The following is a 19193-nucleotide window of genomic DNA, read 5'->3' as shown; positions in this document are numbered from 1 at the left end:
TACAGAAGGCTGCACTGGTATGGAAGAAATTGCTAGCTCTAGAGGTAGACTAAAACGGGAGGGCTGGGATAGAAAATTATAAAAATAGCAGCTAGAGTGAAATGATGTCCTCAATCTATCCCAGTTAGTGTTTTCTACAGTCTCCATCACTCACGTGTATCAGCACGAGTGATATAACAGGGGGATGTTTTCAGAGCCGGCGCTAGGCGTAAGCAGACTAAGCAATTGCATAGGGCCCCAAGCAGCTCAAGGGGGGGCCCCCCTTCACTTTTTCTTATACGAACTTGCTGTCTTAGTGTTGGGGGGGGGGAGCAAAAATATTTCTGCTTAGGATTCCCAATGGGCTAGCACCAGCTCTGGATGTTTCACAGGCTTCTGCAGGAATTAGTGACTGTTGCATCCATTTCTAATGGTTGATAAGTTTCTTCCACCAAAAATCAATTTTTTTAGCATTTGGTTCTGTATAGTGTTAAATAAATGGAACTACAAATAGATGGTCCATGAGAAAAATAACATTTTGATGCTAGCAGTTATATATCACTTATTCACTAAGGCCCAGCTCCTCAAAGGTATTTAGGCACCTAACTCCTATTGGAATCAGGCACCTAAATACTTTTGAGGATCTGAGCCTAGGTGCCCAGCCCTGCACAAGGCCTATGCACTACTTAAGTTCTACTTAAATCCTATTTTGAGCACTAAAAAGATACATAAGCCTTGTGTGGATGCTTTGCACAGGGGTTGGTTTTACCCTAGGATGATATAAAGAAACTGATGATAGATCTGAACAGAAATGACCATTTAACGTAACAGTCTGGAATGAATACGGTTTTCAAAAATACCAGATTTTATCTGTATACACAGACTTTACTGATACTGCAACAGAATTCCAAAGCAGTTTTCTCTCTAAATCAATAACAAAAAATACATTTGACATTAAACAAAATGAATAGTATTCATACTATTGCACATTCTGCAAATTGAAAATGATTTTTTTTGTCAGAAGCTGTTGCACAGAATATTTTTATTTTTAGCAATGGCAGTCTCTCCAGAAGAAAGTGTGAAAAACAGAAATCTTTATTTCTGTTTAACCTCTCACAGTAATTAAGAGCCTTTTCTGTTGACTTCGTAGTGTGTGCTTGAGTTTACCATGTTAATAAGTCACAAGTCTGTGTCTGTCAGTTGTAATATGGCAATTATTGACAGGGGATTTCATGATACAATTACCAGCACAGCTGCAGAAAATCTAAAGCAGTGAAGGGAAATATTATGTGAATCTGGAAAAACCTGGTATCTTCCAAATGAACAATAATCACTCCTACTAGTCAAAGCAAATGAACCAGATTTTTAAAAGTACGAATAAGTTTGAGAATGGCTCTAAAAATCCTTTCAAATTTTCTACCAGACCTTTTAATATTTGCCCTTTAGAATAGGCAAGATTGCATACAAATTAAGAGACGCGTGCATTAATACCATGGTCAGGTTGCTCTAATAAAATGGTCTTATAGAATTAATGAGGATTAAAACTGGTGACAGCAATCTTGATGTTGCTTTATTCATCGGTGCTGTGTGACTCTTGGCTATGCATCTCTATCTTTTCTAACACTGCACCACTCTGTGCTGGGGGTGATTTTCCCAAACAGCTGTTCTTGTTTGTTCCCAGTTCTGCAGCTTCCGCCAAAGTATTAGTCAATGGTTTTCCAAGAGTTTCTGGGAGCATTAATGTTAGCATTCCGCTCAGAAAGGCCATGATTCCAACAAGCAACTGGAAGAAATAAACAATTAATGTAAGGGATAAACATGTCTTTGGGTTCATGGAAAACATTGGTCTTGCTTGCGAAGATACTTTTAAAATTTGGGTACACAATGAACTTCAATGAAAACCAAAGATCAAAAGTCTTAAATGTTCCCTGCTGCAACTACTAAAATAAAATAAAACAAAACTAAATACATAAATAAATGACAGATTGTCCAGCAAAGTTAACACAGACCAAGTAAAATGTTTTACACAATGAGCTAAATACAGCTCCAGTGTAAGCAGGAACAACTTTGCAGAAGTGAATAGAATGCATGCAACTTCATTGAAAAACTATTTTCTTTAGCAGATAGTAATTTTAAAAGTAATTGTAAGATTAAATGTAAAATGAATTTAAGCATTTTTAATGGACTACAACTTCTCTGCTGTCACACAGAGGGAGAAAAAGAAGCTGTAGACCTGGCTCTTTGTCTACCTACTCTATCCATCATCATATTTTGGGCACCTTTCGCCAATGCAAGCTGTAGGTCAGGATCTCTTAACTGTGATCATAGAGATCCTGATTAAAGAAAGCACTTAAGTCCATTCCTATGCAGGAAGATGCTTAAGTACATATTTATGTGCTGTTCCGAATAGGAATGATGTCCTGAGTCAGAGAGAGAGAGAGCTGACAGGGGCCTGGCTTCTAACTGACCCATGCATTGCGTCTATGATCTGGGTATGTGCACTGTGCTTTCAGAGTGTACTATTATTATTATTATTATCATTTTATTTTATTGTGGTAGTAGCCAAAGACCACAGTCAGGGTCGGGATCCACTGTGCTAGGTGCACACATGCAGGAAGATGCTGTCCCAAAGAACAATAGATGATTTCCCATCAATTTGTTGCTCTGGACCAGTGGTTTTCAACCTTTTTTTCATTTGCAGACCCCTAAAACTTTCTGAATGGAGGGGTAGACCTCTGTGGAAATTCAACCTGTGGTCTGCAGACTCCCACCATAGAAGTCTTAAACTGAAAACTGACTGAACAGAATTCAACTATAAATGTTGCAGGTGCTCAGCGTGGCATTTGATGCAGTCTGAGAAAGGGCGCTGAACTGTGGGCTTCTATGATAACAATAATACTTCCAGGTTCTGACCTGTAGGTGGGGGAATTCACATACTGTACTTTTGATCCATCAGAAAAATGGAATGCCTCTTCTTGGATCTGAAACTTTATTTTCATAGTCACCTTTCACGGTCCCCTTAGACATTGTCTGTAGACCCCCCAGGGTCTATGGACCACAGGTTGAAAACCACTGCTCTGGACAATCGGTACTTTTTAAAATTCTTCCTTGTTTTCTCTTTTAATTTTTATTGTTCAATAAGAATGATAATACTTAGCAATTAACATCTTCAAAGCATTGTACAGACATTAACACACTAATCTTCAATCTTATCCCATTATGCTCCCTATGCTCTCACTCTACTTCTCTGTAAATACAGGTCTTTAATACACTATTTCTGGCAGGCTTCTTTTTCTGTTTTACAAGTGTTATGCTGTGCATTTTCATACTGTGATATCCTCAATTTGCTCTGTACTGATCCCAAGCTCTGATCCATTTTGTTTAATACTTTCCCTCTGAACATGAGACAGAACATATGAAATGGCTGTGGCTATGACTTTCATAACACAGCACTTCAGACAGATATAGGCACACTGGCAGGCAACCATCACCTAATTCTAAATGAAAATAGCTCTTTGGAAGTCAGAAAGGAGATTTCAAAATTGAACTCTCAGCAGTAACTTGACCGGAGTTATTTTCAGTTAGAAACACCAAGCTGTGTATGATCCCCCAGGGCCAGAGCCGCCAATTGTCTTAAGCAATCCTCTGGGAGAAGCAGAATTACCTCTGTTTCAAACACTCTCTCTCTCTTACACTCATATTGAGTACAGAAGCTAAAAGAGTAAAAAATTAAGCAAAATACTGTTGAATGCTACGTACTACAATGAAAGTAAAACCGTTACATTCCTACAATGAAGAATTAGAAAAGAAGGCTAACATTACTACTACAGCAGGAATGAATGCCAGACTGGAGGAGGTCTCTGCAGGCAGGTATACACTTATAGGAGGGATATCAGTGAAGTGATTATTTCAAGGGGAGGATTAATTGTATACACTAACTACTAGATCCCATCTTTAATATTTTTCAATATTTTCCTTGAAAAGAGCTGTCAGCTCCCTCATTTTTTCTGCCATCATAATGTTACTGTTATACCACAAATGTTGAGAAAAATAACACAATCTGTAAAAGCATCCAATGGATGCTTTTGAAGCTGGAAATTGTTCACTTATCCTGTAGTCAATTCTCCGTAGTTAAGAGTCATTCTGACCTGTGTTGTCACATTGACTGTCTGGAAATCTCCACACACTGCCTCTGTTTAGATCTTGCCTTTAAACTCTTAGATGGAATTTCCAAAAGCGCTCAGGTTTGGCCTTTTCCTGGTCACACTGATGTCAATGGTAAAATTTCTAGGTCCTGATTCTCATCTACACTAAGGCTTCTTTACACAGTGCAAAGGGCTGAAAGTGTGTGTAAATGAAACATACTCCTACTTTAAAGCATCTTTACAATACCACTGTGGTGCAAAAGAGTCTTAGTATAAATGCAAATCAGGCTCCCGTCATTTCAGTGGGAACAGGAGTAGGCCAGTGCTGAATGCTTTTGGAAATCCCACCGTACTGTTCCAGTTAGTCTCCAATTCATTCTGAATCATACTCACCCTCCCCTCCCCTCCCATTAAGCACATCTATCCAGAGGCAGATTAAGATTTATTGGGGCCCTGGGCACAAGGAACATTGGGCCCCCCCCCGACATCCCACCATGGGGCCCCGCCCCCTGCTTCTCCCCTTCCCCCCATGGCCTTGCCTCCTGGCCTGGCCGGAAGTCGAGCCATGGTAAAAGCCACCCAGGGAGACTGGGCTGCTGTGGGGAGCCCTGGACCCTCCATATGTCCTGGATGGCACACCCTGGGGGGCAGGGACACGGGCTGGGGGCTGCTCTCAGGCACCCCAACTCCTTGTTGACAATAAATTGTTTGGTTTTGAATTAATAACCCTGCTGATATTTGTGACAGTAGTTTTGGAACCTGAGTTTCAGGTGAGTGAATGTGGACAGCTGTAGCTGTCTGCACACATAATACAGCATTATGTCAGAGAACTCTGCCTAAGTGCCAAATATTGTAATAGCTGAGACATGAGGTTTTCTATTAAAACAGTATTGTCTATTGGTAAGAGTTGGAGACTGGCAGGCTGGACTTTTGAGTTTTCTAACTAGCAGTGATACTTGATTCACTTTGTGCTTCACTGTAGGCAATTCACTTAACCCCTGTGTGTTTTACTATACCCATGTGTAACATGGGGGGAAGAAGAGGGGCTGGGAGGGGGACAGCTCCGCGCAGAAGGGAGAGGGGCTGGGAGTGTGGGGGCAGCTCTGCGCAGGATGGAGGGGGGAAAAGAGAGGACTGGGGGGTGGCTCCACGTGGAAGGGAGGGGCTGGGGGTGTGGGGGCAGCACTGAGCAGGAGGGAGGGGGGAAAGAGAGGGGCTGGGGGGTGGCTCCACGTGGAAGGGAGGGGCTGGGGGGGAAGCTTGGCAGGGCAGAACATTCTCATCCTACAACTCCTGCGTCCAGCCTAGCCAGGGGGCAGGGCCTCAGGAGGAAAAGGACGAGGAGGAACAGGGCGGCAGGGCCCCAGGGGCAGAGAGGAGGAGCAGGGGGTGAGGCGGAGTTCCGGTGATCCTGCTGAGGCCCCCCAATTGGCTGGGGCCCCTGGACATGGGCCCCATGGGTCCATACACTAATCTGCCCCTGCATGTATCTATTCCCCTCCTAACTGTAACTACTTTACAAGCATAATCACTTCCTCTTTACTATCAGCTATTTACTCTATTCCATCCTCATGTGTCAGTTTCCCCTATTGATATGAGAGCTGCTGTACCCAGAGCTGTAAAGCATTCTCATTCTCTTCCTCTACCTCTCTCTATAAAGTATTTTTGAGGTATTTCCTAGAAAGGATAAAAAAGAATAAATTGGATGATATTGGATTAATGAATTGACATTTAAAATGTCATATAAATGGCAAGCTGTAGAACTGCTTATTATTTAAGTCATTGTTATTTGTTCAAAATCATTGGTGGGTGCGAGGGGGCTACATGTGGTGCTGTTTTAAACCAGTGAGATTGCATGGGTGGGGGCGGGATGTTAGTGCACAATCTGGCCTTTTGCTTATTCATAATAAATGTCTTAAACCTTTTTGTATATTGTTTTTATTCGTATAACACAGGGATCGGTGATGTGTCTCATACATATTATATGCCTTAAATTTTTCGATAAATATGGAATAAAATCTGTTAGTTATGGGCATAAACACTTTTGCTAACTAAGTTCTTTTGATGTTCATGGCACTAGAGCACAAGCTCAAGTGCTTTACTGAACTGGGGCCTTAATTTAAACTTTAAAACTACAAATTCTCTAGACAACTGCGGGTATTTCAAGATTTATTGGCATTCTTTGGGATGGTCTGCACTACTCTTGAGAGACAGAGCCAAAAATGAGTTATGATGAAAATGAGTAGCAATAAAAACTTAACGGAATATAAGATGTGTGGCATAAACAATATACTGTATCAACATAACCTATGTCAATCTATTTAAAAAAATCCATCTATTTTGTTCAAATTTTACCCAAAAATGTGTGTTAGCTGAGACCTTGCATGATAAGCTTCAGCCCAAGGCAAAGTTTTTAGTGAACTTACAAATGCCTGATGGTAGAAGTTTGTTATGAAAACATACATTTACAGTCACTATTGTAACAAAGTTTCGCACTGTATGTGAGTGTTTTTATTGTACTGAGAGTTGTCCATATTTGAAATATTTGCAGTGCCACTTACAGTGTTCTCAAATGTTTAAACTTTCCCCCAGCTGTGTTTTAACTGCAGGAGTTCTGAACAGATAAGCCTTATCACTGCTAGTGAAAAGCAAAACTCTGAAGGGAAGAAGAAGAGACAAAGGGGACTTTTTCTCCTACGATTACATGCTCTTCAGATCTTGTTTTTCATGTATTTTCTAGGTTCATTTCTTTGGTGTGATAAGAGTGCTTGCTAAGAACTTTATTTATTCATTCCTACTCTGCTTCCCCACCATCACAAATGATTCCTAAAATACTGGACATAGGTTACTTACATAATGGGCCAAGTTTTCAGACAGTATCTCAAACCAGTCTCTAGCATTCACAAATGTAGATTTTATATTTTTAAAATCAAATGGACACTACTCTACCTTTGTAGGAAAACCCAACTGTGTGTGCGCAAAAACAGAAACACAGGAAGAGAGGTTGGGTTGAAAATTCAGGCCAATACGCTTTCACCTTCTTTACATCTGTAATTCACATACAAGCTGTGATATTAAAAGTGAGTTGTAAAGTTTTTTCAAAGAAGTAAAAGTAATTTTTTTTAAAAGTAAAATGGGTAAAATAAGTTCATTATCAGTTTAACTCCTCAATATAAGATTTCTAACCATTTATGTATATGAACCTAAACTTACCCCTTCTGAAAAAGCAAGATTAAGCAATTGTAGAATTTCTGAGCAGCACACATAATAGATTTCATAAAGAGAATAGGGGATAACTTGTATGCACTGAATATAAGTATACTGTTAAAAATATTTTGGACAAAATGAACTCCAAAATCCACGTAATGCTAAGAAAGTGCCCAATTTCTTCTACAAAGAAACTGCCCTATCTCATCTTCATGGGAAAGTTAAAGTTACAGATGACTGTTGGATCACATGGTGGAATGAGGTTGCAGCCACCTACAAAAAGAAGATGTCTCTTGATTCCAAGGTTTGTTGATTGTCAGAGTCCTAATGAGCATCACGAGAGCATCATTTTCTTCTGTAGTCACTTCTTGAGTTATTTCTCACCTGGTTATGCTCTGACTATCCCATCTATGCCACCTCCTCAACATCTCACTGCCCCACTATTCGGCTGCTTCTGTCCTTATTCTTTTTAGCACTCCATATCAGCAGGATGTTTTGATCATAGTTAGGCTGGTGGTCCATGAAAGCTTAGATTTGCTAGGCTTGTTTTCCATAGAGAGGGCTCCAGTTCATCTCATGTGATCTAACATGGCATCTATGCTTCACTTGACTGACAGAGATGGAGGATCTTGTCATCATCAGCGGGATTTAATGTTTGCTCCCTCCCCCATCATCTGTGTTAGGCTATTCTGCTTCTTCAAAAGGAGCTTGATGGCAACGAGAAAAGACGGTTGCTCAATCAAGATCTTGACTAAATACAAACACTTTCAATTTAGGAATGAGACACTTACTCCAAATTACATGAATGATACAGTACATCTTCATACAAAAGATAGTAACAATTTTATACCAGTATTCAATGCATACAAGATATGTCTGTCTTCTTTAAAGTGCCTGTAATATCAATTGTTCAGAAGATTTCAGTGCCTCAGAGGCTCACTCCTGAGTTCAGATTCGTATTCTTAAAAATATATAGCTAAAAATCAGAGAATTTAAATTAACAATGAGAATATTTAATAATAATATAATCTAATAATATATGGAGATATTCCTATCTCATAGAACTGGAAGGGACCCTGAAAGGTCATTGAGTCCAGTCCCCTGCCTTCACTAGCAGGACCAAGTACTGATTTTGCCCCAGAGGCCCCCTCAAGGATTGAACTCACAACCCTGGGTTTAGCAGGCCAGTGCTCAAACCATTGAGCTATCCCTCCCCCCTTTCCTTTTGAACATATCTGCACTTCAACTTTAAATCTCAGTAAAATGGATAACAATTTTTTTGACTATCAAAATCAACACATACCTGTGGCATGAAGATCCAAACACTAGTCAGGTAAACACAAAAAGGAGCAACTATGCTCCCTACACGACACATCATGCTCCCACTTCCTACAGCAAGTGACCTGGAGGTAAGACAAGAAGAAACAAGGCCCAATGAGAGTGACATGAGATATAGCAATTAATTAGGGTTACCATATTCAAACATTTAAAAAAGAGGACACTCCACGGGGCCCCGGCCCCGCCCCAACTCCGCCCCTTCCCCACCCCCGGCCCTGCCCCAACCCCACCCCTTCTCCGCCCCCATTCCAACCCCTTCCCCAAAGTCCCTGCCCCAACTCTGCCCCCTCCTCTGAGCACCCTGCATTCCCCCTCCTCCCTCCCGCTCTGATCTTGGTTGGGGGTTGCTAAGTGCTTCCCTGCTCCCCACTCGCCCCGCAGCCCCTATGCCCTTGCCTGCCCTGCTCCTCCTCACCCTGCAGCCTCTGCACCCCCCCGCCCCTGCAGCCTCTGTGCCCCCTGCTGCCCACTCGCCCTGCAGCCTCTGCACCCCCCCCCTGCAGCCTCTACACACACACACACCCCGCCGCCTGCCCTGCTCCCCCCCCCCGCTCACCCGGCAGAGGGAGAACTGCGAGAGCTCCACGTGGAATTAAACACAGCCCCCCTGCTCCGTGGGGGAGGAGGGAGAGGGGGAGGGACTCTGGCTGCTAGAGGCCCTAGTGGCTGCGAGCAGCTGTCAATCAGGCCAGGCGTCCAATCAGACGCGCCGCACAAGGGGAAGGGGGAAATCCCGGACATTTCTACTTAATTAGAAATCCCCCCCGGACGGCCATTTAACACTGAAAAAGCCGGACATGTCCGGGGAAACCCGGACGGATGGTAACCCTAAATTAATTAGAAATGCACAGATGCTTATAAAAATATAGTTATGCTAATCTAAATTGATCTTATAGTGAACTTGGTTGCTTCTATAAATAGAATAAAAAGTATATTGAGCATTCAGTATAAATCATATTCTTAATGACCATGAACATTCAGAAAGAGGGAACTGAATGCTAAGAATACTGAGCATTTTTCTTGTACCTCAGTGGGACCAGTCTATGTAGAGGGGAACAGAAAATAAATGCATTTACTGCAGAGCCAAAACCAGAGAATTCTATAAGAAAAAAGAGACTGATCCTACACTGGCAAAGTCACTTGGAACACTGCCATTGACTTCAGTGGGTGCAAGATTTGGCCCCAAAAGCATAACAAATGAAAGGAAGAAATAGAAAATAATGAAAAACATATGGCAAATTATTTTAAAGTTCTTACCGTATAACTGTTGGATACAGTTCTGCTGTGTAAAGGTAAATGAGGCCAAATGCAACGCCAATTGCAAACTTTCCAGCCATATTTGCTAAGACAGATAATATACTGAAATCCTATAAAAAGAGAGTACAAATATATAAAGCCCCAGAAAACTTCACCATGCCAAATTCAATGCTGTTCATTTATTTTGAAAAATTTAGACTGCAAACTGTGATCTTTCTGTAAACAGAGAGCAATACTTATTCCATATACTTTCCTGATTATTTCCACCAATAAATAATGGCTGTGTGTGGTTTTGTTTACTAACCAGCTTATTTCCAACCCTTTGTTTAATTAAGAGCTAGAAATGTTAGTTTGGAACCTTTAACAGAAATATGGAAAATCTATTGTAAAGAACTCCAGCTTCATTTCTAGACTACATTTAATCAATCTCAGGCCTTAGAAAGAGATGTTGCATTAACATATCTCAGATTCCCCACAATATAGGTAACATTTTAAATGGTAAGTGACTAACCTGAGGGATCAGCATAATCAAAGCACAGATCACTGCACTTGATATAAGAAATGGAGTCAATGTGTTTCTCCTTCCCAGTTTGTCCATCCCAATGCAAGCAACGACATACGCAGGAAGCTCCACGGCACCTGTCATTATGAATGTATCTGGTTTTACACCATGAAAATATGACTGCAAATACCCTTAAAAATAATTCTGATTTGCTTTTTATGAGCATTTATTTAGTCTAATGATTAAACTGGTTTTAAAAGATATAGGCATTAGGTGAAAGATGTATTTCACCAACATTTTGGGATAAACCCACTGGTGGCAAAAATGTCAGTGGAGGGCTTATACTGGCATAAATGTGGTGGTGGGGAATAAGAAATGCACCAGGCAAAGAGGCACAAGGCAGCTGCAGCTGCCCTTATGATGTGGAGATAGGCCTGTACGGATATGTCTACACTGCAATTAAAAACCCACAGGCTGACTTGGGCTTGGGCTAAGGGGCTGTTTAACTCCAGTGTAGATGTTCAGCCTCAGGCTGGAGCCCGGGCTCTTGGACCCTGCAAGGTGGGTCACAGAAGACAAAGAAAATAGTTTTGAAATTTGCTAACACACTGATTTATTTATGGTACTGTATCATAACAACTTAGTTATTTTAGCAACATTAGCATCCTATTCTCAACACAACCATCAAGTTACTAACATGTAATAATACATGGCAACTTAAAATTAATTCACTAGTATTCCAATCCTTCAAAGTGCTTATGAGCACATGAATAGTCACATTGACTTTATTGGGATTACTCATATGTTTAAAGCTAGCATATGCTTAAGTCCTTTACAGGACTGGAGCCTGATCCAAAGGCCACCAAACTCAATGGGAATTTTTCCAATGACCTTAAATAGACTTTAGATCAGGCCCTATATGTGCTGACCAATTTTATCGTGTCAAGAGAAAATTTGCAACATTAAATTAAAGACTACATTAAAGAAACATTGCCCCTTAGATTTAAAAAACACACTTCTAACAAACTTAAAAATTATGAGTTTAATAGTGTTACCAGTATAATCTAATATTATTATGACTAAAAAAATTAGTGAAGAAAATCTCTATTTTTCTTAGTGTTTACTTGGATAGTATTTCATCAATTTAATAGTTTCCCCTGTACTGTTAGTCAATTTTCCCTGTTTGTGTGATTCTTTCACAGAACCGGGCAGAGAGAAACAATTTTAAAAATAGAAAAAGGTGGTTTTACAAGCACAAAAATTGGCAGGAGAAGTCAAGGATAATATAGTACCTTAACATACTCTAAGCTTGCTTTTGTAAAATAACTATATTTCAAGTTGACAAGAATTAAATATGCAATTTTAAATGGGGTTGGTGATGGTACAGGTAATTGGGGGTCAGGAAATTGACTGTTAGATCTTTAGACATTTATAAATTATAAGTTCTAGTTCTGTCATAAACAGAATAAAATAAATAGATATTTACCTATGAGAAATAGATTTAAATATTCATTGCCTCCTAGATTGACGGAACTCAGGGAGAATACATAGTATCCTAAACTCCCAGTGAACCAAATCAGCCAGACTGTAATGGTCCTTCTTGCAATGTGCCAATTATAAAACAGATCTAAGATGCTGTGCTTCTTCGCTGTAGAAGTGTCATTATCACCCGTTCTGCATCTGACTAGATCATCTTGTTGAATTGAACACAGTTCAGAAATTTTACAAGGAGTGCTTACTTTATTCCATCTCGCCATTACATTAACTACTTTTTGTGCTTCTTCGTATCTTCCCTCTGACAGTAGCCAGAAAGGTGTCTCTGGGAGCATCCAGCAGCACAAGACAAAGGGGAGAGTTGTTACAGAAAGAAATATCTGATAGATCCACCAGGTCCGCACCAAAAATCCTACCAGTGCCACAACCATGATTCCTACAGCAAAAAAAGCATGGACATGCATGGACGCCCATGTTCGAGCTTTAATGCCAACATATTCTGTCACATAAACAAAAACCACAACCAGATAGCCACTTGAAACCTGAGGGGAAAAAAACAGAGAAAAGCTTATGTCTATTCCCTTTGTGTGACGACACCAAAAACAGATGGCCAATACTTCCATGTTTGTTTATGTTGGATGTCTTAAGAGCCGCCTAACTTGCCCTGTATTGGCGTATGATGCACTCAGAGAGAGCAACAGTAATCCTGAAAAAAACAATCAACTTTAGGTAAAACTGATTTCAGACCTGTAAAATATCAGGTCGCGATTTTCAGAAATGGCTAGTGACTTTGGATACCTCCGTTTGTGGGGAATACCTTTTTAAAAAGCCTTTAAAAATCAGGCCCCTTGAAGGTGAAACAATTTGGACACTAGAAAAATTGAAGCACCCAAAACCAATAGCCATTCTGAAAATCTTGGCCTTAGTTTTAAGCATAGTTTTAAGCATAATAACCTGCATACTACAGAACTGCATATTTCAAAATAATGATTTTTCACCCCCTGGTATACTATCCTGTTAAGTCATAGTTGAAAGAGAATCTTCCTTACACTTTCATAGGCTCCCATAAGTTTTCTAACCATACTAATGTTTTGCATTAAAGTATTTATTTAGAGAATGTACTGATTTCTATTTCTCTGGCACATATCTAGTGTTTTAGGCATCTGAAAACATTTAAAAACACACAATTAGAAAAATCTAAAGATGCTTCCCATATAATATTTTGATTAATCAAATCTCCAGTTATAAAATCTCCAATTAATAAATTCCCATACAAAAGTGAAAAATATATATGCATTATACTTAACCATCGAAATCATTCTTTAAGATCTGATCCTGCACGCAGTGAAGGTAATTGGAATGCCCTCATTGATTTCAATGGTGTAAGATTAGGGTTTTTAAGCCCCAGTCCTGGAAGTGGATCCCTGTGGTCAGATACTTAGGCCTCTGCAGAGCTTCACTGACTTCAGTGGGGCTCTGTGCCCACGCAGGGTCTGCTTGTTCAATCAGAGTCTTAATCTCTAGCACTTCCATTTATAAACCCCCTCAACCTCCCTCAAACCTCATCCAATGCCCAGTGAAATCACTAGAGAGACTCCTGTTGACATCACTGGCAGTGCTTAAATTGTAGTGAAAGAGGTGCTGGGGCTCAAGCAATTTTTTACATTCATAACTGATGTGGCAAGCACAGAGGCAACAGGGCTCTGAACTGCCAAGCCTGGAGGTGCTGGGGCTAGTCATGGCACACTCAGGAACAAATTATGCACTGATCACTGTGCACTGGAGCAGGCTCTTAAGGCCTGCGAGAAAAGATAGGCTTTGCAGCATTCCTGGCAGCGAATAAATCTAACCTCTGGCAGGCGAAGGAGGGAAGTGAATTCCAGAGTCAAGGACCCCTCTTGGTTTATGCTTTGCCAGCAACAGGTAAAGAGAATAATCTTTGATGCTTTATACTTGGGTGAATTTTTCTGACTTCTAAACTATTTTAAACCCACTTATTTCATTTTTCCTCACACCATCTTTCTCAATAGTCAAAGCATTCTAAAAGCAAAGCCCACAAAACGTATACCTTTGAATATAGGGTAGCAATTTGAAATTGGTTGCTAAAAAATTAAATATGCTGACATACACACAAGTATAGTAGAAGTTTTTAGGATGTTTACCAAGCCTATCTGTTTACACATATATTCAGCGTTTTAGATGTAGTTTAAAAAACAGAAAATATGCACATCAGAAAAAAGGGCAACTATCCCCTATCAATGAACATAGCTGGGGTAAAACCATGACTATATTTTAACAAAAATAAAGTCTATTTCTAGTAATACACCATAAATAACAATGCAATGCAAGCTGCAATGCAGGAACCAGAGTTTGCTACTCAAACTTTGTCTCTCACCTAACTACGAGTCTAGCTGGGGTTGAGACTGTGCTAAAAGAAGCATCGTCAGCCCTTGATGAAGGAAGCACCAAATATTGCTTCATATGCACCCTTTCGGTTAAAACAAAGAGAAAGGGCACTGAAGGGTGTTGAAGAAGCAGTGTTCAGATTCTCACTCCTTTGCTAAAGAGAGTGTTGTGGCAACACATGGGGCTTTTAAAAACTGGAGAAGGGAAGGAATAGGGAGAAATTATGGAGGGCTTTCCTGAGGAACATTAGGAAACTGCATTTAAAAAGAATTAGGATGAGCATCTATACTTACCATAGCAAGGAGAAAACGTATGATCACAAAGCTGTAGTAGTCAAATGTGAATGCCACTGCAATGCCAAATAAAAACTGACCAGTGCTTGTGAACCACATTATATACCGTCTTCCCACTCTGCACAGAACAATAAAAACATCATAATTATTTCTTATTATTAACCATGTTTATTATGAGAGTGCCTGAGGGCCAACCAAAAACACGGCCCCATTGTGCTAGGCACTGTACAAACACAGACACAGAGCTGTAGAGGATCCCTGCCCCAAAGAGCTTATAATGAAGATGCATAAGACAGACACAAGGTGAGGGAAGGATAGAACAAATACACAGAGTGAACAATGGGGTGACGTGATAAAAATATTGTACTAAAAACCAACTGAAACTTTGGAAATCTTATCAATAAGAATTATAGTAAATATGAAAAGAATCACTAGTGTTGTATTTAGGGCACTGCACTACCACAGTAGCCCAAGGTTTGATCTTAGCTCTGATATATTGTTCTCTAGGTGAGGGGAAAACTTTTATTTTTTCTGTACCTACCACTGTGTCCAATTTAAAAGTAGTACTGATGAAAGGGAGCCCCACCCAACTTTCCATGACTGGAAGGAAGGTCTCCAGAGAAAAGGGCACTATGTATGTTCATATTGAGCTTTACGTTTAACTTCCGCATCTGTAATCTGCCATTTTCCACAGATTCACTCCATTCTCTCTCTCTCTCTCTCTCTCTCTCTCTCTCTCTCTCTTTCTTGGACATTTTATTTTAAGTAACAGCTACTGAACATGTTCCAGCACAGGTTAGCATGCAATAACTCATGCTATCTCTTGCCATCTCAAAATATAACGTGGGTTCCAATGAAAGGTTTTTTACCTTAATTCCTCCAAATTACATGAAGATAAAATATCTAATAAATGGTAATCAGATACTTCCCCAGAATTCTCTGATTTCATAAGTGCACACACAAACTCACTACCAGGAATGCCCACCTATGTTAAATGTCACATATACAATAAGTACATTAGCAGGGAAATAAAATTATGTGAAATTTTAGCTTATTATAAATATTACAAGCCAGGTCTTAAATTATGTGTCATTCCTCATCCTGAAACAAAGGTCTTTAACATAAAAGGAATCCTAAATTTGTTTGTCCGGTTTCCATATCATCTCAGGTAGAAAACATTTTGATCTACCAGAACATGCTATATATAAACAAATAACCAGAAGAAGTCAACACCAATAAATTCAACTGAAGAGAAAACAAACTCTAACAGAAATAAAATCTATTTATGGATTACCTCTGTCCTATTTTGTTTAACAATGTTCATAATAAAGAGTATGTTTCAGGTGTCGACTAGATAAGGAACAGGCCCTGTTTCATTTTTATTCTCTGATGTAGAGATGTATTATTTCTATCTTCAGCAGCAGCAGCTTTTGGAGATTTGGGTTTGGGGTCAGTTTTGGTTTTTTGTACATGAATTTGGTACCACATTAAAATAATACTGGAATGTGAAGTCTTACAGAACAGATATAGCCCAGACAGCTGCACTGCAAATTTCCCTACCATGCCCTGCCAGTGTGCTTCAACCCTGACCTAGGGTAAGTCTACACTACAGACTTAAGTCGACCAATGTTAGGTCAATTTAGAGCCTCCACCACAGTAATTACTGCGGTGGTTCATGTCCCTCCTTCTGTCGGTGGTGTGCATCCTCACCAGGATCACTTCCACCGACTGAAGAGGGGCGGGGTCCCCGCTCCCAGCCGGAGTGGGGGAGCCAGGCGAGCACAGCTTGGCTGTGAGCAGGGAAACGGGGGCAGCTGGGCTCTAACTGCCCGGCTTTTTTGTCAATTTCACAGCTCCAGCATGGAGCCCTGAAATTGACAAGACAGCCAACAGCCGATGTAAGTATTGCAGTGTCTGTGCAGACACTGCGTTTCCCTAACTACACCAGCCTAAGCCCTATGCCTCTCATGGAGCTGGCGTTATGATGTCTGTGTAGTAGGGCACGTGCATTGGCGGGAGCAAGGCTGTAGTGTGTACACTGACATAATTAGGTCAATGTAAGCTGCCTTATGTCCACTTAACTATGTAGTGAAGACCAGGCCTTGGAAGAATGGAGGAGGTAGTTGTCTTCATGCCCATTCAATCCTTAATCTCTGCCAAGATTCTCAGCAGAGATTCTAATTAGTTCTGCTGTGGTCATTCTTCTGCTGGGAACATCTGTTGACTGAAAACTGGACTGAAACTACCAACTTATTTCCTACCAGTCAAAAGCTGTCAGATAGTAATAACTTTCAGATGTAAAACTTTTTGTTGTAACTCCATAAAATACAATATGTTTATTCTCTTAAATGGATGTCTAGAGCTCGAGCTATTCTAACTGAGAATTATGTGATATAATGTCATTATCTGTGTCTGCATATTAACTGAAAATATTATAACTGATTTAAAGAGACACTGTCAGTTCAATTTAGGCTCTGAATTCAGGTTTTGTATTAAAGAAAGTTTTACAAAACCTTAGATTAAGAGAACCAATTCCATACTTTTATAAAATCCAACTGAAAAAATAAGCTCCTCTTTATGCATTTACATAATGTGTTGACAACTGAAATATTTCAGCATTATACTACTGCTGGAGGAAGTGAAACTGATGGCAAACTAAAGGGAAACTGATTGGTCTATTTCCTTCCTTCATACAGACTGAAATGCAAAAAAAAAAGGTAAACCAGTAATGGTGAAAAATACAGTAGATTTTTAGTTTTAGTAATACAGGACCAAATTCAAATCCCAAAGTCTTGCATCAGTCCCATAAAGTAGTAGTAATGACAGAGGTCAGGAAATTTGTTTTTTTTTTTTTAAATATATTATTTTTAACCTTACACCATAGCTTTAACTATTCCTCATATCCATCATAAACATTTCTCTTTTTTATTATAAATAAGATGAGGAGAATGGGTAGAGGGAAAGGGGGAACTATTACCAGGGAAACTCACTATGACCCTGATCCTGCAGAAAGCTCTGCTTAGGTACAAGGTACCACACATATGGGGTAGCTTGCAGGATCAGGGCCTACATTTGATATAAAACATGACATTTAAAAAAAAATTCTATCAACAGTTTTTGAAGTTTTCTGATAGAAAAACACAAATCATCTGTATCAGAGAAAGATAAATATAAGCTCTGTTGAAGAACACATTTGTTAATAAAACAGCAATTAGATTAAACTTCTTTTAAATTAGTATCTAATATAAGAGCAAAGCATTTAGGCACATACAGAGTTATTGCACTCTTAAACTACAGTATTAAGAGGATGGCACTGTACCTGTCAGCCATATCACCAAAAATCACTGCTCCAAGCAGGACTCCAAGCATGAATGTGGGCTGAGTTAATTTTGCAAGCCATTCCCGGTGACAGACCAAATCCCATTCTGTAACAATGGTGCTCTTCCATTTTGTGTGATCATAGATATATCCGTCAGAACAAGAAAAAACAGACTTGTTGCCAGAATATTCATATGCAAGATACAAACTGCCCTCCCGCTTGGACCTGCTGCACTGATCAAGTTCCCAAATTTCTCCGTTTTCCAGCTGGACCACAATGTAATTTTTTGTTGATGTCCACAGTGTCCAAATATCCTCTATTCTTGAACTAGAGGAATTGTTGAACAGTATACTAGTCACATTTCCAGGAACACTGCATACAAATTTAGGCGTAACAGCCATGAATACGGAAGCCAAGTAATGAATGCCACATGAGATAGCTTGAAAGACAGATGCAAAATATACACATGCTTGGAATCTGTAATGAGAAAAAAAAAGTTTATAGGGAAAAATATCTGAGAGATTTCCATACACAAAAGAAAAGGACCACCAAAATTATTTAGTTGCTAATATCAATCTAGTAATTTTTTAAAAATTTGTAAAAGGAGTCATAATTAGCTATCTAGTGGTTTGTTCTGTAGTGGTTCTTCTAAATTAATTAAACCTTGCAAGAGACCAAACACCAGCAGAGTGCCACACAAGTAATGTTCTCAGTTCCCAAGAAATATCAGAATACACTTTTGTGATGGGTTCCCTCCGGGGTGCCACCTGGAACTGGGGTACCACTGACCCTCCCCTGATCCATCAGCCTGGGCTCTCTCTTACACTGTACTGCTGTGACAAGCCATCCAGGCTCAGCCTGCACTTTCATCAGCATACATACAGGTAGGGACACACCCAACTGCAGTTACATGCAGGCAGGCTCTTTGACCAGCCCCTGCATGGGAAGGCTTCAGCTAGGGCACCTCCCAGCTCCTCAGGCACACACCCCCTCTGGAGTATAAACCCAAAATTATACCGTCTTGCACTGCACAGGGAACAGTACAGCATAAGATCATAAAATTTGCTCCCTCCGTCAATGTGGAGAGGAATATGGAACAACTTCCTACCCCTGAGTTATAATTTTCACGCACCGGTTTAGATAAAGCAAAAACAAATTTATTAACTACAAAAGTCACACACACAGTCTCTCTCTCTCTCTCTCTCTCACACACACACACACACACACACACACACACACACACACACACACAC

At 40.1% G+C, this 19193-nt stretch overlaps 1 protein-coding gene across 2 annotated transcripts in view; it reads right to left on the bottom strand.

Annotated features, from left to right (window-relative positions):
- Positions 1-618: 618 nt before the first annotated feature.
- Positions 619-19193, bottom strand: part of SLC22A16 (solute carrier family 22 member 16) — a 52289-nt gene continuing 33714 nt past the window's right edge. For both annotated transcript variants that reach the window (XM_026653673.2, XM_026653674.1), the window contains exons 2-8: positions 17941-18417; positions 14622-14739; positions 11915-12464; positions 10438-10565; positions 9927-10036; positions 8635-8734; positions 619-1762 (exon numbers count right to left, since the gene is read on the bottom strand). In XM_026653673.2, coding sequence (XP_026509458.1) covers positions 1550-1762; positions 8635-8734; positions 9927-10036; positions 10438-10565; positions 11915-12464; positions 14622-14739; positions 17941-18417 — 1696 coding nt within the window. In that variant the 3' untranslated portion in view covers positions 619-1549. The remainder of the gene's footprint in view (positions 1763-8634; positions 8735-9926; positions 10037-10437; positions 10566-11914; positions 12465-14621; positions 14740-17940; positions 18418-19193) is intronic.

Source organism: Terrapene carolina, unplaced genomic scaffold, assembly GCF_002925995.2.
Source record: "Terrapene carolina triunguis isolate 2854851 unplaced genomic scaffold, T_m_triunguis-2.0 Scaffold42, whole genome shotgun sequence".
In the NCBI taxonomy this organism is placed as follows: domain Eukaryota; kingdom Metazoa; phylum Chordata; order Testudines; family Emydidae; genus Terrapene; species Terrapene triunguis.
Note: the sequence above shows the minus strand (reverse complement) of the source record. Positions and strands in the feature narration are given on the sequence as shown.